Source organism: Pieris napi, chromosome 10, assembly GCF_905475465.1.
Source record: "Pieris napi chromosome 10, ilPieNapi1.2, whole genome shotgun sequence".
Lineage (NCBI taxonomy): Eukaryota > Metazoa > Arthropoda > Insecta > Lepidoptera > Pieridae > Pieris > Pieris napi.
This window is the reverse complement of record NC_062243.1, coordinates 12810803-12825117: the sequence shown is the minus strand read 5'-3', so window position 1 is coordinate 12825117 and position 14315 is coordinate 12810803. Positions and strand designations below refer to the sequence as shown.

The 14315-nt window shown below is 35.4% G+C and overlaps 7 protein-coding genes across 10 annotated transcripts in view; 4 read left to right on the top strand and 3 right to left on the bottom strand.

Moving 5' to 3' along the window:
• The window catches only part of LOC125053284 (protein Tob1), a 36353-nt gene that overhangs the window by 18192 nt on the left and 3846 nt on the right, over nt 1–14315 (top strand). The window lies entirely within an intron of this gene.
• Nucleotides 1675–3539, top strand: LOC125053280 (putative nuclease HARBI1). Its single transcript, XM_047654573.1, has 2 exons — nt 1675–2343; nt 2723–3539. Exons 1-2 carry the CDS (start codon nt 2041–2043, stop codon nt 3503–3505), a joined length of 1086 nt encoding a protein of 361 aa, XP_047510529.1. The 5' UTR covers nt 1675–2040; the 3' UTR covers nt 3506–3539.
• On the bottom strand, nt 3540–5482 carry LOC125053281 (myb/SANT-like DNA-binding domain-containing protein 3). 2 transcript variants are annotated; one of them, XR_007117554.1, is made up of 3 exons: nt 4593–5482; nt 4163–4395; nt 3540–3948 (listed from the first exon to the last, which is right to left on the bottom strand). XR_007117554.1 is itself a non-coding variant. In XM_047654574.1 (3 exons), exons 1-3 carry the CDS (start codon nt 4770–4772, stop codon nt 3554–3556), a joined length of 786 nt encoding a protein of 261 aa, XP_047510530.1. In that variant the 5' UTR covers nt 4773–5482; the 3' UTR covers nt 3540–3553. The 2 variants fall into 2 exon arrangements, 1 of the variants encoding a protein (XP_047510530.1); XM_047654574.1 differs by having other exon boundaries at nt 4163–4373.
• Nucleotides 5717–7581, top strand: LOC125053278 (putative nuclease HARBI1). Its single transcript, XM_047654571.1, has 2 exons — nt 5717–6385; nt 6765–7581. Exons 1-2 carry the CDS (start codon nt 6083–6085, stop codon nt 7545–7547), a joined length of 1086 nt encoding a protein of 361 aa, XP_047510527.1. The 5' UTR covers nt 5717–6082; the 3' UTR covers nt 7548–7581.
• LOC125053282 (myb/SANT-like DNA-binding domain-containing protein 3) lies at nt 7582–9524 on the bottom strand. Of its 2 annotated transcripts, none has more exons than XR_007117555.1 (3): nt 8635–9524; nt 8205–8437; nt 7582–7990 (listed from the first exon to the last, which is right to left on the bottom strand). XR_007117555.1 is itself a non-coding variant. In XM_047654575.1 (3 exons), the coding sequence occupies exons 1-3, from the start codon at nt 8812–8814 to the stop codon at nt 7596–7598; spliced, it is 786 nt and encodes a 261-aa protein (XP_047510531.1). In that variant the 5' UTR covers nt 8815–9524; the 3' UTR covers nt 7582–7595. The 2 variants fall into 2 exon arrangements, 1 of the variants encoding a protein (XP_047510531.1); XM_047654575.1 differs by having other exon boundaries at nt 8205–8415.
• On the top strand, nt 9759–11623 carry LOC125053279 (putative nuclease HARBI1). The gene is made up of 2 exons (XM_047654572.1): nt 9759–10427; nt 10807–11623. The coding sequence occupies exons 1-2, from the start codon at nt 10125–10127 to the stop codon at nt 11587–11589; spliced, it is 1086 nt and encodes a 361-aa protein (XP_047510528.1). The 5' UTR covers nt 9759–10124; the 3' UTR covers nt 11590–11623.
• On the bottom strand, nt 11624–13561 carry LOC125053283 (myb/SANT-like DNA-binding domain-containing protein 3). 2 transcript variants are annotated; one of them, XR_007117556.1, is made up of 3 exons: nt 12677–13561; nt 12247–12479; nt 11624–12032 (listed from the first exon to the last, which is right to left on the bottom strand). XR_007117556.1 is itself a non-coding variant. In XM_047654576.1 (3 exons), the coding sequence occupies exons 1-3, from the start codon at nt 12854–12856 to the stop codon at nt 11638–11640; spliced, it is 786 nt and encodes a 261-aa protein (XP_047510532.1). In that variant the 5' UTR covers nt 12857–13561; the 3' UTR covers nt 11624–11637. The 2 variants fall into 2 exon arrangements, 1 of the variants encoding a protein (XP_047510532.1); XM_047654576.1 differs by having other exon boundaries at nt 12247–12457.

Below are 14315 nucleotides of genomic sequence, written 5' to 3'. Positions count from 1 at the left end.
ATCTGAAAACTATCACACAGTTACAAACAGTTCACAATTCTCAGCCTCTCTTTATTATCGTTATGCCCATAAACGTTATTCTCGAAGCTTGTCTGAATTGTTCCTTTCAATGCAGTACTGGTATATACCAGGGCTTAAGACTCACCATGGAGTTGAAATAGGGGCTTAAAAGTATTTACACAAATCTCTTCCTTATCAGAGGAATTGCAGTAGGCTTTAGGGGTATGGCGTAGCTGCTCAACGAATTTGATAAATACAATGAAAATTTTGAAATACTATTAAGCTATATAATTTTTCTATTATGTTTAAATCACAATATCACTTGATAATAGAAGTATGTTTTCTATATATATACGCTTGCCTGGTACGTAATGACTTAATAAAAAAAATGTGTTTGTGAACCCTTTTAAGTAAAAAAATCTGGGTTCCTAGCTCTTCCATAATAAACTTCATAGTAAATTCCATTACAAAGTATTGTTTTACTGTTTACAACACGCGTGAGCACATAAGTGAGTGTGTGGGTGCATTCATATTAAATAATATGAAAGTTATTGAATGTATATAAGGAAAGTAACTTCCAAAGCTATTACCGTTTGGCCTGAATCACTACAGTTTCATATAAAACTCTCTGAAGCGTTACTAATTGTGTAGGAGAAACTTGAGCCTGTTTCAACTTTAGCAGAACAAACTTATCAGTAACGGAGACCCACAAAGGGTTTTGGGCCTTTCATTTATTTCACGATCACGTTACGCTATCTGCTGAGCATTCAAGAGATTGCCTTTTTCTTTGACGTCTTTCGTTTGTGTATTCTTATCGGTGTTTTGTTTCGTTCAAGCGAGTCTTTCGTTTGTACGCAGCTTGGGTCCTTCTAATAATCGTCGATAAAGGTAGTGTTTTCTACTTTAAAGCTTTCTAAATTTTAAAATTCTGTGGAACAGAATAACCAGTAAGAAGATGGTCATCGTTGAAGCTATTCTTTATTGGTTTTGGTCCTGAACAAACAACCGAGTGTCGAGCAAAAAAGGTATTAATATGACTGTACACGTGTTGAAATTACAGCAATTTCAGTGTAAAATTAAGTTTTGATTAATTGATCGAGTGCGTGTGACGCGAATGTGTTATTTAAGATGAACTCAACGGTTAATTGGCATGAAAATTAAAAAGTGGATTGATTGTACTCTTCCACGCGTTCCTGGCCTATATACAGCCATATAATGTTTAAAAGTATAACTGAGTTGATACATATCAACTAAAAAGTACCCGTTAACGATTATTAACATAAGTACCTAGTCCTTCTGAAATGCGTTAGGAATGAAATTACCACATCTCAAAAATCAAAGAACTATTTACTAAGTTCGAATTTACCTAATTTCAATCAAAAAGGATTATCTCAATATTACTTAGAGTGAAATGTTATTACGAGACTAAGGGTGAGATCTATAGTCCGCACTTGGACTTTGCTCAGACTTACCTTACGAAAAACTTTGCTTAGTGTACCCTAAGGTTAAACTATGATTTCGTATTTATAGACATTTTAACGGTTAGATTAAGCTAAGCCCAAGCTAAGACAGCAAATGTCAAAATACAAATTGATGTTTCATTTCATGCAATACTTTGTTTATTATCCTTTAAAAAAGTAAACAATAACAAATATTTAAACATCTAAAACGGTACACATATATCTTCAATTTATTGTTATTTATGTATTTATTTATTTTATTATTGCAATAACTAGAAATTTACGAGTAACCTTTAGAAAATGTATTTAAAGATGGCAATAATTTTGTTACGTAGAACGGATCGCATTGTTTTGGCAACAGCAACAGAGAACTTGTATCAACAATTCAAAAGTTTCAACCGCTTTTTCACTTCTCTGTTTCTGTTTGTTTGAGCATATAAATATTTATTAAAACAACGACTGGCTTTGTGACTTGGACCTGTACCGATCCCGTATACCTACTTAAGACCTACGCTTTCCTGAAGGACTGTGACGTTTTGTGTTTTGGCTTTGATACGAATTTTCAATATCGAAAGTGACAATGGAGAATATAGAGAGAGTTCTAACTTCAATAGAAAACATTGAAACGTTAGGAACTGCAGCCGATATGAATCCCCGTATGCCTAAGCTATATGTTCGGAACGAATACAACCAAAATCCTTTCGAGCTGTACAGTGAGAATGAATTTAAAAGAAGGTACCGTTTTTTTAAACACACGGTACTAAATGTGATCCTGCCACTGATAATTACAAACTTACAACCTTTTAATAACAGAGGATTGCCAATTCTACCGCAATTGCAAATACTTATTGCATTAAGGTTTTATGCAACTGGATGTTTTCAGGTAATATTGTGGTCATAAATATGTATTGTTTTTCGATTTGATATAGACAGTACTTTCAGATTGTCAGTGCAGTGGGCCAGAATGCGTCCCATGCTATTTTTGCTTGTTCTAGGTCACTATCGGACAAATTGTTATTGCCAGTTCACCTTACAGACAGCTATATTGGTATCCTTTGTTTTCTGACGGATCACCTCATTTCTAATTTGATCCTTCAGAGAAATACCAAGCATAGCTCTCCCCATTGCTCGCTTAACCAGTGTCAGTGATGTTTCTTCACCATGCATCATCATTGGCAGGACACACTGGTTAAAGACATTTGTCTTCTGACTTTCAGAAGCATAACATATATGTAACTAATAATTATTCCTTGAAATTACAGATGGTGTGTGGTGATTTGAACAGCATAAGCCAATCTTCAGTGTGCTTAATTGTAAATAAAGTTTCCGCAGAGTTGAGTAAATTACTTCCTAGATTTGTGAATTTTCCAAGAAATATGACCACAGTCAAAAGGAAGTTTGAAGAATTAGGAAAATCTAATACGCACCATGGCCTAAATAATATAATCGGAGCTATTGACTGTACCCACATTAAAATTAATAGACCCAGAGGTATCACCCACTCTGAAGCATACAGGAATAGAAAAGGGTATTTTTCTGTAAATGTGCAAGCTATAATAGGGCCTGATCTCGAAATATTTGATATAGTGACTAGGTGGCCTGGAAGTTCACACGACAGCAGGATATTTAGAAACAGCCAGGCGTATGCAAGACTGGTAAATGGTGAACTAGAAGGAGTTTTAGTAGGTGACAGCGGCTATCCAGCACTGAACTTCATGTTAACACCACTTTTGAATCCACAAACAAGAGCTGACAATAATTATAATTATTCTCAATTGAGAACTAGGAATATTGTTGAAAGGTTTTTCGGAGTGTGGAAAAAGAAATTTCCATGTTTGCAGAGAGGACTACGATCAAAATTGACAAATACCAGCAACATAATTATAGCTTGTGCTGTATTACATAATATAGGTATACAGAGAGGGGATGTTTATGACGATGGTGATCTTACTGATCAAACACCAGAAGTCGAACAACACAGAAACAATGAAAGATCTACTACAGGTCTAGCATTCCGGCAATCTGTGATTGCACAATTTAACTAGGTTGGTTTGGTAATAAAGAAAATTAAAACAAAAATTGTTTCATTTTAATCATTTATTTTCAGATTCTTTTTTAAACTGTAAAATTTCTAGTTCTAATTTATATTTATGTCGAAGAAATTCGATTTCTAACTGATTTTTTAGTTTCATGTGTTCCACTTCTATCTCAAATTTTTTTTTGTTGTTGTCTAACTCTTGCCACAGCAATTTTTTTTTAATATCCTCAAATGAAGTTTTATTTTTTCTGATCGCTGATGGTGTAGCTGATAGCTGAGAGGGTTCACTTTTAGTGGTGACCTCAACACTGGTTTCCGTTAACCCAGCTTCATCAGTCCAGTCCTGGCTTGTTCCCGGCTGAATTACAGATTCAAGTGTGGCCTCTATACTGGACACTCTTGCCCTCTTTGGTCTCCAGCTTTCACCGTCGTTGTCATAACCAGTACCAGCTATAAAAGTAAACAGTCAAATAAGTTATCATATAGGTATGTCTTTTATTGGTTAGAATAAGATAACATGCAGGTCAACTAATATACCTGTCCAGAAGTCTGGTAGGGGTGAGAACAGAGTGTTGTCACATACTTTGGGAGAGGCCTATGTTTAGCAGTGGATGTGAGTAGGTTGAAAATGATGAGGAATTATATCTTTGGGAAATGATCTTACCTTCTACTGTAGTTAATGTGTCACAGTCTATTGGCACATCTATTGATGGCATTATTTGTGGCATGACTGCAATCACTTGAGTGTCCATTGGCCCCATTTCAGGCGGTGCTGGTCCTCCTCCTGTCCTCTTCCTTTGGGCTTCAAGGGTTTTGGCATCCCTAGCTTTTGCCTTCATATTTTGCCACATCTTTTTTAATTGTTTAGAATCAGCCTAAAATCGAAAAAAAATTGTACTGAAATATAAAAGTTCATATGACAAACATGAAAATTTTATCAAACCAAAATTTACCACCAAGGTTACATTAGCATTGCTTTGGCTTTGGCTCATTCTATCCTTGTACCTAACTATACTCTAGTTATATATCTATCTTTGTAATTATCGTACAGCATATTGATATTTATAGATAGTGTATGTTGGTGGATTACTTACAGTATGTGACACGTTAGAGTTATTAAATTCTATTGCTAATTCTTCCCAAGCCTCGTGTTTCTTTTTTTGGGAAACGGCGTCCGTCTTCCTGTTCTCTAGAATGCCAATCTTTGACTGAACCAACTGTACAAGCAGTTGCCTCTCATATTCCGAGTAAGGCTTCTGTTTTTTTTTATCCATTTTTTGTGAGCGAGTCCGGTCCGAGTGAGAATAGCCGTGGTCAGTCGTTTAAGCAGGTACAAAATCCGTTGAGCAAGCAAGGTCGTCAGGTAATAAAAGGTAGAAGATTCAGGTAATCGAAAATAACGGTCAACGGATGTGAAGCGATTAGCGAGAGAGTAGAGACGAAGTTGGTTTGCTTATATTATGTAGTTTGAATTTTGTTGTCAACATATGTCAGTGCTGCCAGATGACAGATACGATATCACACCAGTTATTTATAAGATCTCTCAAAAATGGGGTTGAACACTTATATAAATAATGTAAATAAACAACAATAGATACCATAATAATGTGTAATTATTTTATTTCATGCATTTCATAGGTATTTATCAAGATCATTTAAAATTTCTTTGAATTCAAATTCTATTTTTCCCAAAGTCTATGGAACTCTGATACCAAATGGCAACACCGTTCATTAAAAACCGACAAAAATAAAAAGTCCAGTAAAAGATATGATGGTAGAGCAAATTTTAGGCCATTATTTTTGTTAGGCTTATAGTCAAAGTTTTTGGTAAGTCGTCGATTTCGTGGACTTGAGATTAAGCTAAGCCAACACTAGGGAGGGATTCGCAGTTTGCTCTATAAATACCGACTGTGTCTTAGCTCGATAGTTAAGTCAGAGTAAAGTCCAAGTGCGGACTATAGATCTCACCCTTAGGGTGAGATCTATAGTCCGCACTTGGACTTTGCTCAGACTTACCTTACGAAAAACTTTGCTTAGTGTACCCTAAGGTTAAACTATGATTTCGTATTTATAGACATTTTAACGGTTAGATTAAGCTAAGCCCAAGCTAAGACAGCAAATGTCAAAATACAAATTGATGTTTCATTTCATGCAATACTTTGTTTATTATCCTTTAAAAAAGTAAACAATAACAAATATTTAAACATCTAAAACGGTACACATATATCTTCAATTTATTGTTATTTATGTATTTATTTATTTTATTATTGCAATAACTAGAAATTTACGAGTAACCTTTAGAAAATGTATTTAAAGATGGCAATAATTTTGTTACGTAGAACGGATCGCATTGTTTTGGCAACAGCAACAGAGAACTTGTATCAACAATTCAAAAGTTTCAACCGCTTTTTCACTTCTCTGTTTCTGTTTGTTTGAGCATATAAATATTTATTAAAACAACGACTGGCTTTGTGACTTGGACCTGTACCGATCCCGTATACCTACTTAAGACCTACGCTTTCCTGAAGGACTGTGACGTTTTGTGTTTTGGCTTTGATACGAATTTTCAATATCGAAAGTGACAATGGAGAATATAGAGAGAGTTCTAACTTCAATAGAAAACATTGAAACGTTAGGAACTGCAGCCGATATGAATCCCCGTATGCCTAAGCTATATGTTCGGAACGAATACAACCAAAATCCTTTCGAGCTGTACAGTGAGAATGAATTTAAAAGAAGGTACCGTTTTTTTAAACACACGGTACTAAATGTGATCCTGCCACTGATAATTACAAACTTACAACCTTTTAATAACAGAGGATTGCCAATTCTACCGCAATTGCAAATACTTATTGCATTAAGGTTTTATGCAACTGGATGTTTTCAGGTAATATTGTGGTCATAAATATGTATTGTTTTTCGATTTGATATAGACAGTACTTTCAGATTGTCAGTGCAGTGGGCCAGAATGCGTCCCATGCTATTTTTGCTTGTTCTAGGTCACTATCGGACAAATTGTTATTGCCAGTTCACCTTACAGACAGCTATATTGGTATCCTTTGTTTTCTGACGGATCACCTCATTTCTAATTTGATCCTTCAGAGAAATACCAAGCATAGCTCTCCCCATTGCTCGCTTAACCAGTGTCAGTGATGTTTCTTCACCATGCATCATCATTGGCAGGACACACTGGTTAAAGACATTTGTCTTCTGACTTTCAGAAGCATAACATATATGTAACTAATAATTATTCCTTGAAATTACAGATGGTGTGTGGTGATTTGAACAGCATAAGCCAATCTTCAGTGTGCTTAATTGTAAATAAAGTTTCCGCAGAGTTGAGTAAATTACTTCCTAGATTTGTGAATTTTCCAAGAAATATGACCACAGTCAAAAGGAAGTTTGAAGAATTAGGAAAATCTAATACGCACCATGGCCTAAATAATATAATCGGAGCTATTGACTGTACCCACATTAAAATTAATAGACCCAGAGGTATCACCCACTCTGAAGCATACAGGAATAGAAAAGGGTATTTTTCTGTAAATGTGCAAGCTATAATAGGGCCTGATCTCGAAATATTTGATATAGTGACTAGGTGGCCTGGAAGTTCACACGACAGCAGGATATTTAGAAACAGCCAGGCGTATGCAAGACTGGTAAATGGTGAACTAGAAGGAGTTTTAGTAGGTGACAGCGGCTATCCAGCACTGAACTTCATGTTAACACCACTTTTGAATCCACAAACAAGAGCTGACAATAATTATAATTATTCTCAATTGAGAACTAGGAATATTGTTGAAAGGTTTTTCGGAGTGTGGAAAAAGAAATTTCCATGTTTGCAGAGAGGACTACGATCAAAATTGACAAATACCAGCAACATAATTATAGCTTGTGCTGTATTACATAATATAGGTATACAGAGAGGGGATGTTTATGACGATGGTGATCTTACTGATCAAACACCAGAAGTCGAACAACACAGAAACAATGAAAGATCTACTACAGGTCTAGCATTCCGGCAATCTGTGATTGCACAATTTAACTAGGTTGGTTTGGTAATAAAGAAAATTAAAACAAAAATTGTTTCATTTTAATCATTTATTTTCAGATTCTTTTTTAAACTGTAAAATTTCTAGTTCTAATTTATATTTATGTCGAAGAAATTCGATTTCTAACTGATTTTTTAGTTTCATGTGTTCCACTTCTATCTCAAATTTTTTTTTGTTGTTGTCTAACTCTTGCCACAGCAATTTTTTTTTAATATCCTCAAATGAAGTTTTATTTTTTCTGATCGCTGATGGTGTAGCTGATAGCTGAGAGGGTTCACTTTTAGTGGTGACCTCAACACTGGTTTCCGTTAACCCAGCTTCATCAGTCCAGTCCTGGCTTGTTCCCGGCTGAATTACAGATTCAAGTGTGGCCTCTATACTGGACACTCTTGCCCTCTTTGGTCTCCAGCTTTCACCGTCGTTGTCATAACCAGTACCAGCTATAAAAGTAAACAGTCAAATAAGTTATCATATAGGTATGTCTTTTATTGGTTAGAATAAGATAACATGCAGGTCAACTAATATACCTGTCCAGAAGTCTGGTAGGGGTGAGAACAGAGTGTTGTCACATACTTTGGGAGAGGCCTATGTTTAGCAGTGGATGTGAGTAGGTTGAAAATGATGAGGAATTATATCTTTGGGAAATGATCTTACCTTCTACTGTAGTTAATGTGTCACAGTCTATTGGCACATCTATTGATGGCATTATTTGTGGCATGACTGCAATCACTTGAGTGTCCATTGGCCCCATTTCAGGCGGTGCTGGTCCTCCTCCTGTCCTCTTCCTTTGGGCTTCAAGGGTTTTGGCATCCCTAGCTTTTGCCTTCATATTTTGCCACATCTTTTTTAATTGTTTAGAATCAGCCTAAAATCGAAAAAAAATTGTACTGAAATATAAAAGTTCATATGACAAACATGAAAATTTTATCAAACCAAAATTTACCACCAAGGTTACATTAGCATTGCTTTGGCTTTGGCTCATTCTATCCTTGTACCTAACTATACTCTAGTTATATATCTATCTTTGTAATTATCGTACAGCATATTGATATTTATAGATAGTGTATGTTGGTGGATTACTTACAGTATGTGACACGTTAGAGTTATTAAATTCTATTGCTAATTCTTCCCAAGCCTCGTGTTTCTTTTTTTGGGAAACGGCGTCCGTCTTCCTGTTCTCTAGAATGCCAATCTTTGACTGAACCAACTGTACAAGCAGTTGCCTCTCATATTCCGAGTAAGGCTTCTGTTTTTTTTTATCCATTTTTTGTGAGCGAGTCCGGTCCGAGTGAGAATAGCCGTGGTCAGTCGTTTAAGCAGGTACAAAATCCGTTGAGCAAGCAAGGTCGTCAGGTAATAAAAGGTAGAAGATTCAGGTAATCGAAAATAACGGTCAACGGATGTGAAGCGATTAGCGAGAGAGTAGAGACGAAGTTGGTTTGCTTATATTATGTAGTTTGAATTTTGTTGTCAACATATGTCAGTGCTGCCAGATGACAGATACGATATCACACCAGTTATTTATAAGATCTCTCAAAAATGGGGTTGAACACTTATATAAATAATGTAAATAAACAACAATAGATACCATAATAATGTGTAATTATTTTATTTCATGCATTTCATAGGTATTTATCAAGATCATTTAAAATTTCTTTGAATTCAAATTCTATTTTTCCCAAAGTCTATGGAACTCTGATACCAAATGGCAACACCGTTCATTAAAAACCGACAAAAATAAAAAGTCCAGTAAAAGATATGATGGTAGAGCAAATTTTAGGCCATTATTTTTGTTAGGCTTATAGTCAAAGTTTTTGGTAAGTCGTCGATTTCGTGGACTTGAGATTAAGCTAAGCCAACACTAGGGAGGGATTCGCAGTTTGCTCTATAAATACCGACTGTGTCTTAGCTCGATAGTTAAGTCAGAGTAAAGTCCAAGTGCGGACTATAGATCTCACCCTTAGGGTGAGATCTATAGTCCGCACTTGGACTTTGCTCAGACTTACCTTACGAAAAACTTTGCTTAGTGTACCCTAAGGTTAAACTATGATTTCGTATTTATAGACATTTTAACGGTTAGATTAAGCTAAGCCCAAGCTAAGACAGCAAATGTCAAAATACAAATTGATGTTTCATTTCATGCAATACTTTGTTTATTATCCTTTAAAAAAGTAAACAATAACAAATATTTAAACATCTAAAACGGTACACATATATCTTCAATTTATTGTTATTTATGTATTTATTTATTTTATTATTGCAATAACTAGAAATTTACGAGTAACCTTTAGAAAATGTATTTAAAGATGGCAATAATTTTGTTACGTAGAACGGATCGCATTGTTTTGGCAACAGCAACAGAGAACTTGTATCAACAATTCAAAAGTTTCAACCGCTTTTTCACTTCTCTGTTTCTGTTTGTTTGAGCATATAAATATTTATTAAAACAACGACTGGCTTTGTGACTTGGACCTGTACCGATCCCGTATACCTACTTAAGACCTACGCTTTCCTGAAGGACTGTGACGTTTTGTGTTTTGGCTTTGATACGAATTTTCAATATCGAAAGTGACAATGGAGAATATAGAGAGAGTTCTAACTTCAATAGAAAACATTGAAACGTTAGGAACTGCAGCCGATATGAATCCCCGTATGCCTAAGCTATATGTTCGGAACGAATACAACCAAAATCCTTTCGAGCTGTACAGTGAGAATGAATTTAAAAGAAGGTACCGTTTTTTTAAACACACGGTACTAAATGTGATCCTGCCACTGATAATTACAAACTTACAACCTTTTAATAACAGAGGATTGCCAATTCTACCGCAATTGCAAATACTTATTGCATTAAGGTTTTATGCAACTGGATGTTTTCAGGTAATATTGTGGTCATAAATATGTATTGTTTTTCGATTTGATATAGACAGTACTTTCAGATTGTCAGTGCAGTGGGCCAGAATGCGTCCCATGCTATTTTTGCTTGTTCTAGGTCACTATCGGACAAATTGTTATTGCCAGTTCACCTTACAGACAGCTATATTGGTATCCTTTGTTTTCTGACGGATCACCTCATTTCTAATTTGATCCTTCAGAGAAATACCAAGCATAGCTCTCCCCATTGCTCGCTTAACCAGTGTCAGTGATGTTTCTTCACCATGCATCATCATTGGCAGGACACACTGGTTAAAGACATTTGTCTTCTGACTTTCAGAAGCATAACATATATGTAACTAATAATTATTCCTTGAAATTACAGATGGTGTGTGGTGATTTGAACAGCATAAGCCAATCTTCAGTGTGCTTAATTGTAAATAAAGTTTCCGCAGAGTTGAGTAAATTACTTCCTAGATTTGTGAATTTTCCAAGAAATATGACCACAGTCAAAAGGAAGTTTGAAGAATTAGGAAAATCTAATACGCACCATGGCCTAAATAATATAATCGGAGCTATTGACTGTACCCACATTAAAATTAATAGACCCAGAGGTATCACCCACTCTGAAGCATACAGGAATAGAAAAGGGTATTTTTCTGTAAATGTGCAAGCTATAATAGGGCCTGATCTCGAAATATTTGATATAGTGACTAGGTGGCCTGGAAGTTCACACGACAGCAGGATATTTAGAAACAGCCAGGCGTATGCAAGACTGGTAAATGGTGAACTAGAAGGAGTTTTAGTAGGTGACAGCGGCTATCCAGCACTGAACTTCATGTTAACACCACTTTTGAATCCACAAACAAGAGCTGACAATAATTATAATTATTCTCAATTGAGAACTAGGAATATTGTTGAAAGGTTTTTCGGAGTGTGGAAAAAGAAATTTCCATGTTTGCAGAGAGGACTACGATCAAAATTGACAAATACCAGCAACATAATTATAGCTTGTGCTGTATTACATAATATAGGTATACAGAGAGGGGATGTTTATGACGATGGTGATCTTACTGATCAAACACCAGAAGTCGAACAACACAGAAACAATGAAAGATCTACTACAGGTCTAGCATTCCGGCAATCTGTGATTGCACAATTTAACTAGGTTGGTTTGGTAATAAAGAAAATTAAAACAAAAATTGTTTCATTTTAATCATTTATTTTCAGATTCTTTTTTAAACTGTAAAATTTCTAGTTCTAATTTATATTTATGTCGAAGAAATTCGATTTCTAACTGATTTTTTAGTTTCATGTGTTCCACTTCTATCTCAAATTTTTTTTTGTTGTTGTCTAACTCTTGCCACAGCAATTTTTTTTTAATATCCTCAAATGAAGTTTTATTTTTTCTGATCGCTGATGGTGTAGCTGATAGCTGAGAGGGTTCACTTTTAGTGGTGACCTCAACACTGGTTTCCGTTAACCCAGCTTCATCAGTCCAGTCCTGGCTTGTTCCCGGCTGAATTACAGATTCAAGTGTGGCCTCTATACTGGACACTCTTGCCCTCTTTGGTCTCCAGCTTTCACCGTCGTTGTCATAACCAGTACCAGCTATAAAAGTAAACAGTCAAATAAGTTATCATATAGGTATGTCTTTTATTGGTTAGAATAAGATAACATGCAGGTCAACTAATATACCTGTCCAGAAGTCTGGTAGGGGTGAGAACAGAGTGTTGTCACATACTTTGGGAGAGGCCTATGTTTAGCAGTGGATGTGAGTAGGTTGAAAATGATGAGGAATTATATCTTTGGGAAATGATCTTACCTTCTACTGTAGTTAATGTGTCACAGTCTATTGGCACATCTATTGATGGCATTATTTGTGGCATGACTGCAATCACTTGAGTGTCCATTGGCCCCATTTCAGGCGGTGCTGGTCCTCCTCCTGTCCTCTTCCTTTGGGCTTCAAGGGTTTTGGCATCCCTAGCTTTTGCCTTCATATTTTGCCACATCTTTTTTAATTGTTTAGAATCAGCCTAAAATCGAAAAAAAATTGTACTGAAATATAAAAGTTCATATGACAAACATGAAAATTTTATCAAACCAAAATTTACCACCAAGGTTACATTAGCATTGCTTTGGCTTTGGCTCATTCTATCCTTGTACCTAACTATACTCTAGTTATATATCTATCTTTGTAATTATCGTACAGCATATTGATATTTATAGATAGTGTATGTTGGTGGATTACTTACAGTATGTGACACGTTAGAGTTATTAAATTCTATTGCTAATTCTTCCCAAGCCTCGTGTTTCTTTTTTTGGGAAACGGCGTCCGTCTTCCTGTTCTCTAGAATGCCAATCTTTGACTGAACCAACTGTACAAGCAGTTGCCTCTCATATTCCGAGTAAGGCTTCTGTTTTTTTTTATCCATTTTTTGTGAGCGAGTCCGGTCCGAGTGAGAATAGCCGTGGTCAGTCGTTTAAGCAGGTACAAAATCCGTTGAGCAAGCAAGGTCGTCAGGTAATAAAAGGTAGAAGATTCAGGTAATCGAAAATAACGGTCAACGGATGTGAAGCGATTAGCGAGAGAGTAGAGACGAAGTTGGTTTGCTTATATTATGTAGTTTGAATTTTGTTGTCAACATATGTCAGTGCTGCCAGATGACAGATACGATATCACACCAGTTATTTATAAGATCTCTCAAAAATGGGGTTGAACACTTATATAAATAATGTAAATAAACAACAATAGATACCATAATAATGTGTAATTATTTTATTTCATGCATTTCATAGGTATTTATCAAGATCATTTAAAATTTCTTTGAATTCAAATTCTATTTTTCCCAAAGTCTATGGAACTCTGATACCAAATGGCAACACCGTTCATTAAAAACCGACAAAAATAAAAAGTCCAGTAAAAGATATGATGGTAGAGCAAATTTTAGGCCATTATTTTTGTTAGGCTTATAGTCAAAGTTTTTGGTAAGTCGTCGATTTCGTGGACTTGAGATTAAGCTAAGCCAACACTAGGGAGGGATTCGCAGTTTGCTCTATAAATACCGACTGTGTCTTAGCTCGATAGTTAAGTCAGAGTAAAGTCCAAGTGCGGACTATAGATCTCACCCTAAGATTTAGTCGTAGATTTTGACATAGTTCCGCGAGAGATTAAGAGTGATTGAAATCCTAAATCATCGAAAAACAAATTTATACAGTTTGACCTGTCGGTTAAAAATATGTTATGTTTTAATATATTTAGCTATACTAAATAAAATTCTCAATAAATTATTATCTGTATCAGAATATACGTTACGATTGATTATATTACTTTAAAATTTTATATACCATGTCATTTATTTTCTATTGTTTTGCTAATAAATCGTGTTACTGACGTAAAAGGAACCTCATAAAAGCTGTTTACGCCCGTAAAACGCCAATACTTGCGTTAACATAATAATATATAATATAAGGCTCATTAATATTAATTACGTCACATTAGCTTCTACGCCGTAGAACCTTTACGATAACTATAGTAATTAAAAGGTCTATTTACGTTTATATTTGTGTTTTGTAACAGTGAAACGTTTAAACCTACTTAAATTTTAATACAGAATTTAATTCAATTTCTTGACACAAAATATCTAACAAACTCCATACATAGTGAACGGCTTAAGTGAGTATGATAAAATGGAATCTGAAATTAACTTACTTAAGTTTTAATTTTTGCCGCACACCACCACTATGTGGAACCAGCTGCCCACTGAAGTAATTCAACTTAGGGTCCTTCAAGAATAGAGCGTACCAATTCTTATATGGCCGGCAGCGCGCTTGCGAGTCTTCTGGCAGTGTGAGTGTCCATTGGCGGCGGTATCACTTAACATCAGGTGAGCC